Source organism: Stegostoma tigrinum, chromosome 3 (assembly GCF_030684315.1).
Source record: "Stegostoma tigrinum isolate sSteTig4 chromosome 3, sSteTig4.hap1, whole genome shotgun sequence".
NCBI lineage: Eukaryota > Metazoa > Chordata > Chondrichthyes > Orectolobiformes > Stegostomatidae > Stegostoma > Stegostoma tigrinum.
In genome coordinates this window covers 100,389,731-100,404,024 of record NC_081356.1, presented here as the reverse complement: position 1 = coordinate 100,404,024, position 14,294 = coordinate 100,389,731, and the positions used below count along the sequence as shown (strand labels likewise).

At 40.3% G+C, this 14,294-nt stretch overlaps 1 protein-coding gene across 5 annotated transcripts in view; it reads left to right on the top strand.

Moving 5' to 3' along the window:
- rasgrf2b (Ras protein-specific guanine nucleotide-releasing factor 2b) overlaps positions 1-14,294 on the top strand; it is a 250,703-nt gene that overhangs the window by 151,223 nt on the left and 85,186 nt on the right. For 4 of the 5 annotated variants that reach the window (XM_059644772.1, XM_059644776.1, XM_059644775.1 and 1 more), the window contains one exon: positions 10,823-10,885. The exons of the other annotated variant lie outside the window; for it this stretch is intronic. In XM_059644772.1, the coding sequence (XP_059500755.1) occupies positions 10,823-10,885 (63 nt within the window). The remainder of the gene's footprint in view (positions 1-10,822; positions 10,886-14,294) is intronic. 5 annotated transcript variants of the gene reach the window in all.

Genomic DNA, 14,294 nt, shown 5'->3' with positions numbered 1-14,294 from the left:
TGTCCCCTTTACCTCCCTCTCATCGTATTGTATTAATGTGTCCCCTTTACATCCCTCTCTTATCGTATTGTATTAATGTGTCCCCTTTACCTCCCTCTCTTATCGTATTGTATTAATGTGTCCCCTTTACCTCCCTCTCATCATATTGTATTAATGTGTCCCCTTTACCTCCCTCTCTTATCGTATTGTATTAATGTGTCCCCTTTACCTCCCTCTCTTATCGTATTGTATTAATGTGTCCCCTTTACCTCCCTCTCTTATCGTATTGTATTAATATGTCCCCTTTACCTCCCTCTCATCATATTGTATTAATGTGTCCCCTTTACCTCCCTCTCATCGTATTGTATTAATGTGTCCCCTTTACCTCCCTCTCATCGTATTGTATTAATGTGTCCCCTTTACCTCCCTCTCATCATATTGTATTAATGTGTCCCCTTTACCTCCCTCTCATCATATTGTATTAATGTGTCCCCTTTACCTCCCTCTCATCATATTGTATTAATGTGTCCCCTTTACCTCCCTCTCATCATATTGTATTAATGTGTCCCCTTTACCTCCCTCTCTTATCGTATTGTATTAATGTGTCCCCTTTACCTCCCTCTCATCATATTGTATTAATGAGTCCCCTTTACCTCCCTCTCATCATATTGTATTAATGTGTCCGCTTTACCTCCCTCTCATCATATTGTATTAATGTGTCCCCTTTACCTCCCTCTCTTATCGTATTGTATTAATGTGTCCCCTTTACCTCCCTCTCATCGTATTGTATTAATGTGTCCCCTTTACCTCCCTCTCATCGTATTGTATTAATGTGTCCCCTTTACCTCCCTCTCTTATCGTATTGTATTAATGTGTCCCCTTTACCTCCCTCTCATCATATTGTATTAATGTGTCCCCTTTACCTCCCTCTCTTATCGTATTGTATTAATGTGTCCCCTTTACCTCCCTCTCATCGTATTGTATTAATGAGTCCCCTTTACCTCCCTCTCATCATATTGTATTAATGTGTCCCCTTTACCTCCCTCTCATCATATTGTATTAATGTGTCCCCTTTACCTCCCTCTCATCATATTGTATTAATGTGTCCCCTTTACCTCCCTCTCATCATATTGTATTAATATGTCCCCTTTACCTCCCTCTCTTATCGTATTGTATTAATGTGTCCCCTTTACCTCCCTCTCATCGTATTGTATTAATGTGTCCCTTTTTACCTCCCTCTCATCATATTGTATTAATGTGTCCCCTTTACCTCCCTCTCTTATCGTATTGTATTAATGTGTCCCCTTTACCTCCCTCTCATCATATTGTATTAATGTGTCCCCTTTACCTCCCTCTCATCATATTGTATTAATGTGTCCCCTTTACCTCCCTCTTATCGTATTGTATTAATGTGTCCCCTTTACCTCCCTCTCATCATATTGTATTAATGTGTCCCCTTTACCTCCCTCTCATCGTATTGTATTAATGTGTCCCCTTTACCTCCCTCTCATCGTATTGTATTAATGTGTCCCCTTTACCTCCCTCTCATCATATTGTATTAATGTGTCCCCTTTACCTCCCTCTCTTATCGTATTGTATTAATGTGTCCCCTTTACCTCCCTCTCTTATCGTATTGTATTAATGTGTCCCCTTTACCTCCCTCTCTTATCATATTGTATTAATGTGTCCCCTTTACCTCCCTCTCATCATATTGTATTAATGTGTCCCCTTTACCTCCCTCTCATCATATTGTATTAATGTGTCCCCTTTACCTCCCTCTCATCATATTGTATTAATGTGTCCCCTTTACCTCCCTCTCTTATCGTATTGTATTAATGTGTCCCCTTTACCTCCCTCTCATCATATTGTATTAATGTGTCCCCTTTACCTCCCTCTCATCATATTGTATTAATGTGTCCCCTTTACCTCCCTCTTATCGTATTGTATTAATGTGTCCCCTTTACCTCCCTCTCATCGTATTGTATTAATGTGTCCCCTTTACCTCCCTCTCATCGTATTGTATTAATGTGTCCCCTTTACCTCCCTCTCATCGTATTGTATTAATGTGTCCCCTTTACCTCCCTCTCATCATATTGTATTAATGTGTCCCCTTTACCTCCCTCTCTTATCGTATTGTATTAATGTGTCCCCTTTACCTCCCTCTCTTATCGTATTGTATTAATGTGTCCCCTTTACCTCCCTCTCTTATCGTATTGTATTAATGTGTCCCCTTTACCTCCCTCTCATCGTATTGAATTAATGTGTCCCCTTTACCTCCCTCTCATCATATTGTATTAATGTGTCCCCTTTACCTCCCTCTCATCATATTGTATTAATGTGTCCCCTTTACCTCCCTCTCTTATCGTATTGTATTAATGTGTCCCCTTTACCTCCCTCTCTTATCGTATTGTATTAATGTGTCCCCTTTACCTCCCTCTCTTATCGTATTGTATTAATGTGTCCCCTTTACCTCCCTCTCTTATCGTATTGTATTAATGTGTCCCCTTTACCTCCCTCTCTTATCGTATTGTATTAATGTGTCCCCTTTACCTCCCTCTCTTATCGTATTGTATTAATATGTCCCCTTTGTCATTAGTATTTCTTGCAAATTGTCCTGATGTGGGCAAGGCAAAAAACTTGGACATGTCTTTTTAGCAATAGTAAAGTTATGCACTATTAAATGACAATTTTTGATGGATTTACCTGACAGACAGACTTGGAAGGTTATCTGTAGACTTTAGATTTGATATTTTATATAATAGGGAATGTGGAGGTGTTCAAGTTGTAAGGCAGCCATGACATATCATGTTGAAAAAGAATACTTCTCTCCAGTAAGGACTATCATTTTGTGACTTAACTAATAGTTGAGAAATCCAATTAATTAACAACAATTGACTGGCAGAATTGTCTTACTATCACTCAGGAAATAGTTATAATAATTTTACAATGCTGATTTTCAGTGTATTTTAATGAGCCTCATTTTAGTAATGCCTAACCTTTATCGTTTGTGTGTTTTCCATTGATTGTCATTAATTTTATGCTGGAGGTGGCTGAAAGATAGTCAGAAGTCAACCCTGGACTGGTAGACACAAGTTGAAGTCTCACCTGCTCCAGACATGTTTAAGAACATCTCTGAACAGATTGACTAGAAAAATAGGTAAATATAAAAAACATTCTCAGGGTTCGTGTGGTGCAATGGTAGTGTTCCATCCTCTAGGCCAGGAGGCCTGGGTTCAAGTCTCAGCTGCTGCTAAGGTGTGTCACAGTATTTCTGAGCAGGTTTATTAAAAATATCTTCCAAATATTCTTTTGAATTGGTTCCAAAATTTGATGTACCAAACATACTCATGTAAAAGTCAAATTTTTTAGACTCTTTTTAAAGTTAAATTTATGAGGTCAATTATTACATGGATACTGCTTTTGAGGGACCAAAATTCAGGCTGCTGTCCCAAATACTGTATCATTAACAGAAGCCCAAATGATCCCTAAACAAATTAAAAACAAAACCCACAACAAATTACAATAATTACTGGATAAAGAGAATAGAAACAAAAGTGAATTAAAAAGCACTTATTTATACATACAAAAGTGAACTAGAAATATTATATAGCTTTAAATTACAATTACCTGTTACATCTTAAACTAAACATGTCAAATACAAAAGTTCCACAAGTGCCTGATTCTGATCTGATGTGTCTTAAGCTTCCACGCCAAATTCTTCCATTTCTGTCTGTTTTCTCTCATCTTCTGTGGTTTCAGTTTATCAAACTAACATTTTAAGCTTTTATTTCTGATAAAAATGTTATCAGACATTGGAGTCTCATACAGTCTCATCGATCATTTCCTCATTGTAACATTTCCATACAGGATAATACCTTGACTTACACATGTTGATCTGTGAAGAACTAGGGTTGACTTTTACATGATATATATGTAAAATTTTTCGGATTTTTTTTGGGCAAAAATAATGGATCAACTTTTACATGAGATTGACTTTTACTCGAGTATGTACGGTAATCTTTTTATTAGGACACTGGTTCAGAGCTCTTTGGAGAAGGGAAACTTGGCTCAAATAAAGGAACAGTATGAAAAACAGTGAATACCAACACTAATGTCGTCAAAAATTATTTACATTTTGGATAAGAAAGTTAAATATAATACTTAAGAGATTAATTCATTAACTACCTTCACAGCCATTTATTGCCTTTTCAATCAGGCACTATATCTGGGATACTATCTACTTAATTACAAGATCAAATGTCTCATGTTTGCTTGGACATTTTAAAGAAAAATAGACCTTATCATCACAGACTTTACTACTGTTCGTATTATGTAACTCAGGGAATATCTCTCTATGACATAAACAAGAGAATTCTACTTCATAATTGGTAGAATGGTATTCCAGGTTTGGTCTTTATTCTTTTTTTCAAATTTGATCTATAACATTTTTCGAAGTGTTGGAGTTCTTAGAAAACATAAATGTGGCTAAATCTCCAGGAGCTTATGAAGTGTATCCCAGTACATTGTGGGATGTTAAGGAAGAAATGACAAGGCTCCTAGCAGAAATATTTGTAACATCTATAACAACAAGTGAGGTGTTTGAGGACTGGAGGGTGGCTAATGTCGTGCCTTTATTTAAGAAAGACCGTAAGGAGAAGCCTGAGAATCATAGATTTATGAGCCTGAGGTTCGTGGTGGATAGGTTCTTGGAAGTGATTCTGAAAGATAAGATTTACATGCATTTGGAAAGGCAAAGACTGATTCGGAATAGTCAGCATGGTTTTGTGCAAAGGAAGTCATGTCTCACAAACACGTTTGAGTTTTTTGAGGAAATAACCAAAAAGGTTGATGAGGACAGTGTGGTAGACATTGTTTCTATGGACTTTAATAAAGCCTTTGACAAAGTTCCACATGGTAGACTAATTAGTAAAGTTATATCACATTGGATTCGGGGTGAGCTTGTCAACTGGATTCAAAATTGGCTTGATGGTAGGAGACATAGGGTGGTGGTGGAGGGCTGTTTTTTGGACTGGACGCCTGTGCCCAATGGTGTTCCACAGGAATGAGCACTGAGCTCACTTCTGTTTGTCATTTATATAAATGTTTTTGTCATTTATATAAATGTTTAGGATGAGAATATAGGAGGCATAATAAGTAAGATTCAGGATGGCAACAAAATTGATGATATATTGCACAGTAAAGAACGTTATCTGAGACTACAAATACATCTTGATCAATTGGGTTAATGGGCTGACGGGTGTCAGATGGACTTTAATTTGAATAAATGCAAGGTATTGTATTTTGGTAACACAAACAAGGACAGGAGGTTGCAAAAGAACATTAGTGAAGCCTTTTCTGGAGTACGGTGAGCAGCTCTGGTTGCCCTTCTGTAGGAAGGATATTATTAAATTGGAGAGGGTACAGAAAAGATTTACCACGATGTTGCTGGAAATGCACAGTTTGAGTTATAAAAACAGGCTGATCAGCTGGTTAATAAAATGTGAGGCTGGATGAACACAGCAGGCCCAGCAGCATCTCAGGAGCACAAAAGCTGACGTTTCGATCAGCTGGTTCTTTTTTGACTGGACCATGGGAGGTTAACAGGGGTCCTTACAGAGGTTTATAAAATCATGTGGGGCATAGATAAGATGAATAGCAAGGGTATTTTTGCACTAGGGGGTGAGTAAATTCAAAACTAAGTGGCATATTTTTGAGATGACAGGAGAAAGTTTTAAAAAGGACATGAGGGGCAATGTTTTTACACAGGGCATGGTTAGTGTGTGGAATGAACTGCCAGAGGAAGTGGTGGATGTATGTACAGTTACAACATTTCAAAGATGTTTGGACAAGTATATGGAAAGGAGAGGCTTAGAGGGATATGGGCCAAATGCAGGCAAGTGGGACTAGTTCAGTTTGGGATAAAGGTCAACATGGATTGATTAGAATGAAGGTTCTGTTTCCCTTCTTTACAACACTGTGATTCCATATTATGTGCTATATCTAACTGCCTTACAACATTCTATTTTTGCCTCCCAAGCCTGTGGTTACTTTCCTCAGAACTCTGTTTGAATCCCTTGAATCAGGCTTCCTTCCCTATCACAGCACTGAAATTACCCTTCCAGAAAGTAACAAATAATAACCTATGATAAACTATTCCTCCTCATCCTTTCTGTAGCCTTTGATGAGGTTGACCACACATAGCAATCTTTTTCTAAAGCCTCTTGTTGCCCCATGAGGTGGGCTTGTGATCATCTGATTCTGTCCATTTGCAACCTGTCCCCACCACCACTAGCACCACCATGAAAATTCCGTGCTTAACCACTTTGACCAACATGCTGCTCTTCTATATCATCATCATTTCTTTTGGCCCTTGCACTGTTTCTGAGTTCTCTGACGTTTAGTACTGGATGAGGAGAAAATAAAATATTTAAAACAAGGAAAAAAAACATCGCAATTACCTTTGATCTTTACTACAAATCAGTCTCCTAGCCATAGATCCCCATTCCCACTTCCAGACAATTGCTTGAGGTAAAAAATCTATCTGTTTGCAACTTGGTGCTATATTTGACCCAGAGCTGAGTTACTGACTACATATCTACTCCGTCACCAAGACTCACTTCCACCTCCATAATATCTCTCAACTCTATACCCTCAGCTACCAGAGCACTCATCAATGTACTATTTTTTATTTCTGGATGGAATATTCTAACAACCTCCTGGCCAACATATATTTTATTTTCCACCTGATACATGCTTGAATTTCATCCAAAACTCTGCTGTCTGCAATGTAAGGCACACCAAATCTACCTCAAAAGGTGATGGAGGCTGGCCTTTTATTTCAAATGGAATGGATAATGAAAGTATGAAGGTTTTGTTAAAACTCTGCATGACATTAGTCAGACCAGAGCTGGAATTCTGTGACTTGTTTTTGGCCCGTTCTCTAAGGAACGATATAGTAGCTTTGGAGACAGTCCAAAGGAGGTTTACTAGGCTGAAACAATGCATGGAGGGACTGTCTTATGAGGAGAGGTTGAGTAGTTTGGATCTGTACTTGGAATAAAGAAGAGTGAGAGGTGACCTTATTGAAACATTCAAGATTCTTTGAGGCAAAAACAGAAATTGCTGGAAAATTCAGCTGGCCTGGCAGCATCTGTGAGAAAAAAGCAGGGTTAACATTTTAAGTCCACTGACTCTTCTTCAGAACTGTTAGTGGATAAGTAAAAGCAGGAGGTAAATGAAGAAATTATGGATAGCAGGCCAGGACAGAAGAAAAGCTGAATAAATGACCAGAAAAGCCAAGAGTGAGAAACTGGCTTAGCTATGCTGAATGCAAGCTTATAGCGTGATAATGGGCCCTGGAGTATGTGGGATAGGAGACTGTGCTAAAAGCAACCCAAGTCATAATGGAAACCGAAAGAACTGCAGATGCTGTAAATCAGGGACAAATTTTTTTTCTTCACAGCTGCTGCCAGATCTGCTGAGCTTTTCCACTAACTTCTGTTTTTGTTCCATGTCTTAATAGGACCAGCTGTAGGGTGGGTAAAATAAAACATGGAAGGATGGAATCAGGCCCTAAAGTTATTGAACTTGATGTTGGTTTCTGTCCCCTGCCTTGTCAGCATTCTGCAGGAACCATTTCCTCCGGGACAGCTTGGTCCACCCCTCCTCCATTCCCAATGTCTCCTTGCGTTCCTACAGCAGCTTTCTATGTAATCATAGAAGGTGTAATTCCTGTCTGTTTATATTTGCTGTCGTCCACCATCCAAGACCCCAGGCATACCTTTGAGCTGAAGCAGTGATTTACCTGTCCTTCAATCCATCCAGTCTACTCTATTTGCTGTTCACAATGCAGTCTCCTGTATACTGGGGAAATGAAAAGCAGACTGGGTGACGGCTTTGTGGAACGCCTTTGTCTGGAAAAATCACCCAAAGCCACCAGTTGCCTTCCAATTCAACACACCATCATGATCTCTTGCTAATATTTCTGTTGCTAGCCCACTGCAGTATTCCAGTGAGCCTCAGTGCAAACTCGAAGAACAACATCCCCTCTTTTACTCAGGGACCCTGCAGCCTCTAGGACTCAACATTGAGTTCAGTAACTTTAGAGCTTGATTCCATCCTCTGTACAACAACAAAGTTGCTAGAAAAGCTCAGCAGGTCTGGCAGCATCTGTGAAGGAGAAAACAGAGTTAACATTTCGGGTCCAGTGACCCTTCCTCATCAGACCCGAAACATTAACTCTGTTTTACCCTCCACAGATGCTGCCAGACCTGCTGAGCTTTTCTAGCAACTTTGTTTTTGTTCCTGACTTACAACATCCTCAGTTCTTTCAGTTTTATCACATTATGTGGGGTGCATTCAGCAGAGCTAACCCGTTTTCTCACTGTTAGCCCTTATTTATCACTTATTCAGTTTTCCTTCTGTCCTAACCTACTATCCCTTTACTTAATTTCATATCTCTCTGTCTCTGTCTCTGTCTCTGTCTCTCTCTCTCTCTCTCTCTCTCTGTGTCTCTGTTTGCTCTCTGTGTCCACCAATTTGGTCATTGCTTCACTCCACCCATTCTTTTGCACTTTGACTTCAGCACAGATACCACTTTTTTTAACAATTCTGATGAAGAGTTACTGGACTCAAAACGTTAACTCTGCTTTCTTCCATAGATCCTGCTGGACGTGCTGCATTTTTGCCAGCAATTTTTTATCTTTGTTTCAGATCTCCACCATCCACTATTCTTTGTTTCATTAAAATTCTTAGAGGAGTTGACAGGAGAAATGTGGAAAGGTTTTCCTCCCCTTGGGGAGACTCTTGAAGCAGAGGATATCATCTCAGAATAAGAGGTTGCACATTTAAGACAGAGATGAGGGGGAACAAAAACATAGTATGCTGGAGAAAGACAGCAGGTCTGGCAGTATCTGTAGAGAGTAAACAGAGAGATGGCGGATGGAGTTTAATCTGAAAAAATGTGAGGCAATTTTGGAAGATCTAATCCAGATGGAAATGATAAAGAGTACTGATAGGCAGAGGGATCTGGGTGTACTCGTACACAGCTCACTGAAAGTGGCAATGCAGGTGGAAAATGTCGTCAATAAGGCATATGGCATGCTTGCCTTCATCGGCTGGGTCATTGAGGTTAAAAATCAGCAAGTAGTGTGGGAGCTTTATAGAACCTTACTCAGGCCGCATTTGGAATATTGTGTTCAATTCTGGTCACCACACTACCAGAAGGATGTGGTGGCATTGGAGAGGGTACAGAAAAGATTTACCAGGATGTTTGCCTGGTATGGAGGGCATTAGCTATGAGGAGAGGTTGGAGAAACCTGGGTTAATGGTAAGATCCTGTGGAGTGTTGCTGAACAGAGAGACCTTGAGGGTCAAGTTCATAGTTCCTTGAAAGTGGAGTTGCAGGTAGGCAGTGTAGTGAAGAAGGCATTTGAGTGTGCTTGCCTTTATTGGTCAGTGTATTGAGTACAGGTTTTGGGAGGTCATGTATGGAGGTACCTGTACAGGATACTGGTTAGGCCACTTTCGGAATGCTGTGTTTAACTCTCATCTCCCTGCTATAGAAATGATGTTGTGAAACTTAAAAGGGTTCAGAAAACGTTTACAAGGATGTTCCCAGGGTTGGAATGTTTGAGCTATAGGAAGAAGCGGAATAGGCTGGGGCTATTTTCCCTGCAGCGTTGGACGCTCTGGGGTGACCTTGTAGAAGTTTATAAAATAATGAGGTGGATGGATAAAGTGAATAGTCAAGGTCTTTTGCCTGGGGTAAGGGAGTCCAAAACTAGAAAACATAGGTTTAGGGTGACAGAGGAAAGATTTAAAAGGGGCCTAAGGGGCAACTTTTTCATGTAGAGGGTGGTGCGTGCGAGGAATGAACTGCCAGAGGAAGTGGTAGAGGCTGAAACAATCATAACATTTAAAAGGCACCTGGATGGGCATATGAATAGGAAGGGTTTCAGAAGGATATGCATGAAATGCTGGCAGATGTGACCAGGTTAATTTGACGTATCTGGTTGGCAGGAATGAGTTGGATGGAAGGGTCTGCTTCCATGCCATACAGCTCTATGATTCTAATCTGGGGAACTATTTACTGCAGAGAGCTGTCAAGGCTGGATTGTTAAGTTCACTCAGGTCTGGGATGATAATACTTTTAATCATAGACTCACAGAATCCTCTACTGTGTAAAAGCAGGCCATCTGGTCCATTGAGTATACACTGATTCACCTAACTACATCGCATCCAGACCCACACTCTCCTATCCTTTCACTGTAACCCTGCATTTCCCATGGCTAACTCACCTAGCCTGCATATCCCTAGTTGTGATAGGTAATTTAGCATAGCCAATCCACCTAACCTTCGCATCTATAGTTTGTAGGAGGAAACCCACACAAATACAATAGACTATGAAAACTCTACACAGATGTCAGCCAAAGGTGGAATCAAACCCAAGTCCCTGGGGCTATGAGGCAGCGGTGCTAACCACTGAGCCACTGTGCTGCTCCAGGAAGGGAACCAAGGCTTGTGGAGAAAAGGCTGGGTGGTGAAGTTTAGGATTATCAGCTCAGCTTTGATCTCATGGAATGGTGAAGCAGACTCAATGGGCTGAATAGTGCACTTCTATTCCCATGTCTTATGATCTTATGTTTCACTATGTGACTTGATCGAATCATTCTTTATGTTTACATCACAGTAGATTGTAATGTGTTTCCTTTTCAATTTCTTGAACCCTTTTTGTTTGCACATAAACAGTTAAATATTTATGGTTAAAAAAATAAAATTCTTGAAAAAAATGTGCAGATTGTTGGTTTTAAAAAAATTAACACTTCACACTTGGCATACTCAGGGCTACGGCAGAAATATTATATTAGAAACATTCCCCTCAGCCAGCAGCTGCTAAGACTCAATGGTAAGCTGTGTCTATGAACCTTAGATAAGGCACTCAAAGTAGTTGGATTGTACGTAGGAGAGAGCTAAAGCTAGATCCCAGTGATGGAGGTCAGGTGGATCTGTAGACTTATGAAGTTTTAGTTTCCTGGTTCATGGCATCATGGTGAATTTCCTCAGGGCTTCTTCTGTTTGGCTATAGGCAGAGTTCAGCCAAAACCCTGTTCAAACCAATAAAACAAGAGAAGACCCAATGAAATTCAATCCCACTGCTTTGGTCTCCTGATTGGATTGATGCCTTATAATCTGTGCAGTGGAGTGAATATTCCCAGTGTTCACTATAAATGTAACCCAGAATACCACGGGCTGCATTAAATTAGTAGCATGTCCTGTGGCAACAAAAAGAGTTAATATTTTCCAAAAAATCAATATTGCTTCGTTGTATGCATTTTTAATCAGCAGTGGGAACAAAACATCTCAAACAGCAGGATGAAGCATTATGCTGGAAATTCACTCCCTGAAATGTATTATAATGCAGGCATGATCTAGCTGTAGAGTTCAAATGACAAACATATTGCTTTCATGGTTTAGGATATCATTTGAACCCCTCAATGTGATTAAAGCCTTACAATTCACTGAGGAGTGCTGATTATTTCTACTCACATTAGTTTATTAATCTGTTCTCAAATGTATTGTAAAATAAAAGTGTGGAATTTTTCACTGCTGGATACACCATTTGGGATCATCCTCATTGTTAGGTCAAGTCCCAGGAAAATGCCAGGTGGTGTTTTTATTTGTAGCTTTTCAAATTAGATCTTCGCGGTAACAAGCAATATCATAGGTATAGTGGATAGTACATTAATTTCTTAGAGACCCTGGTGACATTTTTTGAGCCATTTCTCAAATTTCTTTAAAAGTAAACTGGTCTGTAAGTGGAGACAATGTATACACAACCCCTATTCACATATGACCGATACATTGATATTTTAACAGTGTGCCTGCAGCTTCCTAACTTAATTGGAGGTTTTCAGTAATGCAGTTTGACTTTTGACTCAAAGATTGCATTTGATTGTACACATAGGAAATTAGATTCATAATTCAATGATTCACAGAAGATTCATAATTCTTTCAGTGTCATCTTTGAATTCAATAAATAATTGCTAAGATTAGGAAACTTCCATGTAACTGATAATCCAATACAACTTCGACTAATTTATTAGCTCGATTTACATTGTTTGCAAGTGGTTTCTACAGCTCCCAGTTCCTTTTTCTTGCTTGTTCATTTGCCTGATTACTACTTCTATTTCATTCTGTTGTGGCATATGGCTGTGGCTCATTGGACCAATGTTTATTGTCAGCCCTTAGTCACTCTTGAGAAGGTGGCAGTGAGCTGCATTTTTGAATTGCTCCAGTCGATGTGTTATGGATAGACCCTCAATGCTGTTAAGGGGGGAATTCCAAGATTTCCCAAGTTAAGACGGAAAGTAGCTTGGAGGGGAAGTTGCATGTAGAGGTGTTCTCGTTTATCTGCTGCCCCTGTCCTACTGGATGGAAGTGGTCGTGAGTTTGGAAGGTGTTGTCAGAAGACCTTTGGTCAATTTCTGTAGTGCATCTTGTAGATTGTACACTTCAGCTACTGAGCATTCACGATGGAGGGAGTGGATGCTTGTGAATATGATGCCAATCGAGTGGACTACTTTGTCCTGGATGCTGTCAAGCTTCTTGATTAGTATTGGAGCTGCACTCATCCAGGCAAGTGGAAAATATTCCATCACACTCCTTACTTGTGTCTTGTAGATGTTGGATAGGCTTTGGGAAGTCAGGAGGTGACATGCAGTATTCCTTGCCTCTGACTGGCTCTTGTAGCCACCGTGTTTATATGACAGAGATAGTAGCAACTGCAGATGCTGGAGAATTAGAGATAACAAAGTATCAGGTTGGATGTACACAGCAGGCCAAGCAGCATCAGAGGAGCAGGAAAGCTGAAGTTTTGGGCCTCGACCCTTCTTCAGAAATGGGGGAGGGAAAGTGAGGGATGTTTATATGACAGTTCACTTTACGGTTGCAGGATTTTGATAGTGGAGGATTTAGTGGAGCTAACACTGAATTTCAAGGGATGGTGGTTAGAATGTCTCATATTGGAGATGGTAATTGCTTGGCATTAATCTGGTGCAAATGTTAAATACCACTTGTCAGCCCCAGCCTGGATACTGCTCAGATCTTGTTGCGTTTGGACCTGGACAATTTTAATATCTGAGGAATTGCGAATGGTGCTGAACATATGTAATCAAAGGCCAACATCCTCATTTCTGATTTTACGATGGAGGGAAGGTCATTATGAAGCAGCTGAAGGTAGTTGGGGTTAGGACACAACTCTGAGGAACTTATGCAGTGATGTCCTGAAGCTGAGATGACTGCACTCCAACAACCATGACCATCTTCCTATGTGTCAGGTATGACTCCAACCAGCGGAGAGATTCTCCCCAATGCTAGCGAGTTTTGAGAAGATTTGTAGCTCAGGTTGAGGTTCTGGATGTGAGTTTGCTCGCTGAGCTGGAAGGTTAGTTTTCAAATGTTTCGTCACCATTCTAGGTAACATCATCAGTGAGCCTCCGACGAAGCGCTGGTGTTATGTCTGCTTTCTATTTATATGTTTAGGTTTCCTTGGGTTGGTGATGTCATTTCCTGCATTGGTGATGTCATTTCCTGTTCTTTTTCTCAGAGGATGGTAGATGGGCTCCAAATCAATGTGTTTGTTGATGGAATTCCGGTTGGAATGCCATGCTTCTAGGAATTCGCGTGCGTGTCTCTGTTTGCCTTGTCCTAGGATGGATGTGTTGTCCCAATCAAAGTGGTGTCCTTCCTCATCTGTATGTAAGGATACGAGTGATAGTGGGTCATGTCGTTTTGTGGCTAGTTGATGTTCATGTATCCTGGTGGCTAGCTTTCTGCCTGTTTGTCCAATGTAGTGTTTGTCACAGTTCTTGCAAGGTATTTTGTAGATGACGTTCGTCATAGATAACAAGCAAAACAAATGTCATAGATAACAAGCAAAACAAAAGTTCAACTAGGGTCAAGTTCAGCTAGAGAGGATTACATGCAGGCAAGGAAGGAGCTCAAAAATGGTCTGAGGAGAGCCAGGAGGGGGCACGAGAAAGGCTTGGCAGAAGGAATCCGGGAAAACACAAAGGCATTTTACACTTACGTGAGGAATAAGAGAATGATCCAAGAAAGAGTAGGGCCGATCAGGGATAGCATAGGGAACTTGTGTGTGGAGCCTGAGGAGGTAGGGGAAGCCCTAAATGAGTTTTTTGCTTCTGTCTTTACGAAAGAAACGAACTTTGTAGTGAATGAAACCTTTGAAGAGCAGGTGTGCATGCTGGAATGGATAGAGATAGAGGAAGCTGATGTGCTGAAAATTTTGTCAAACA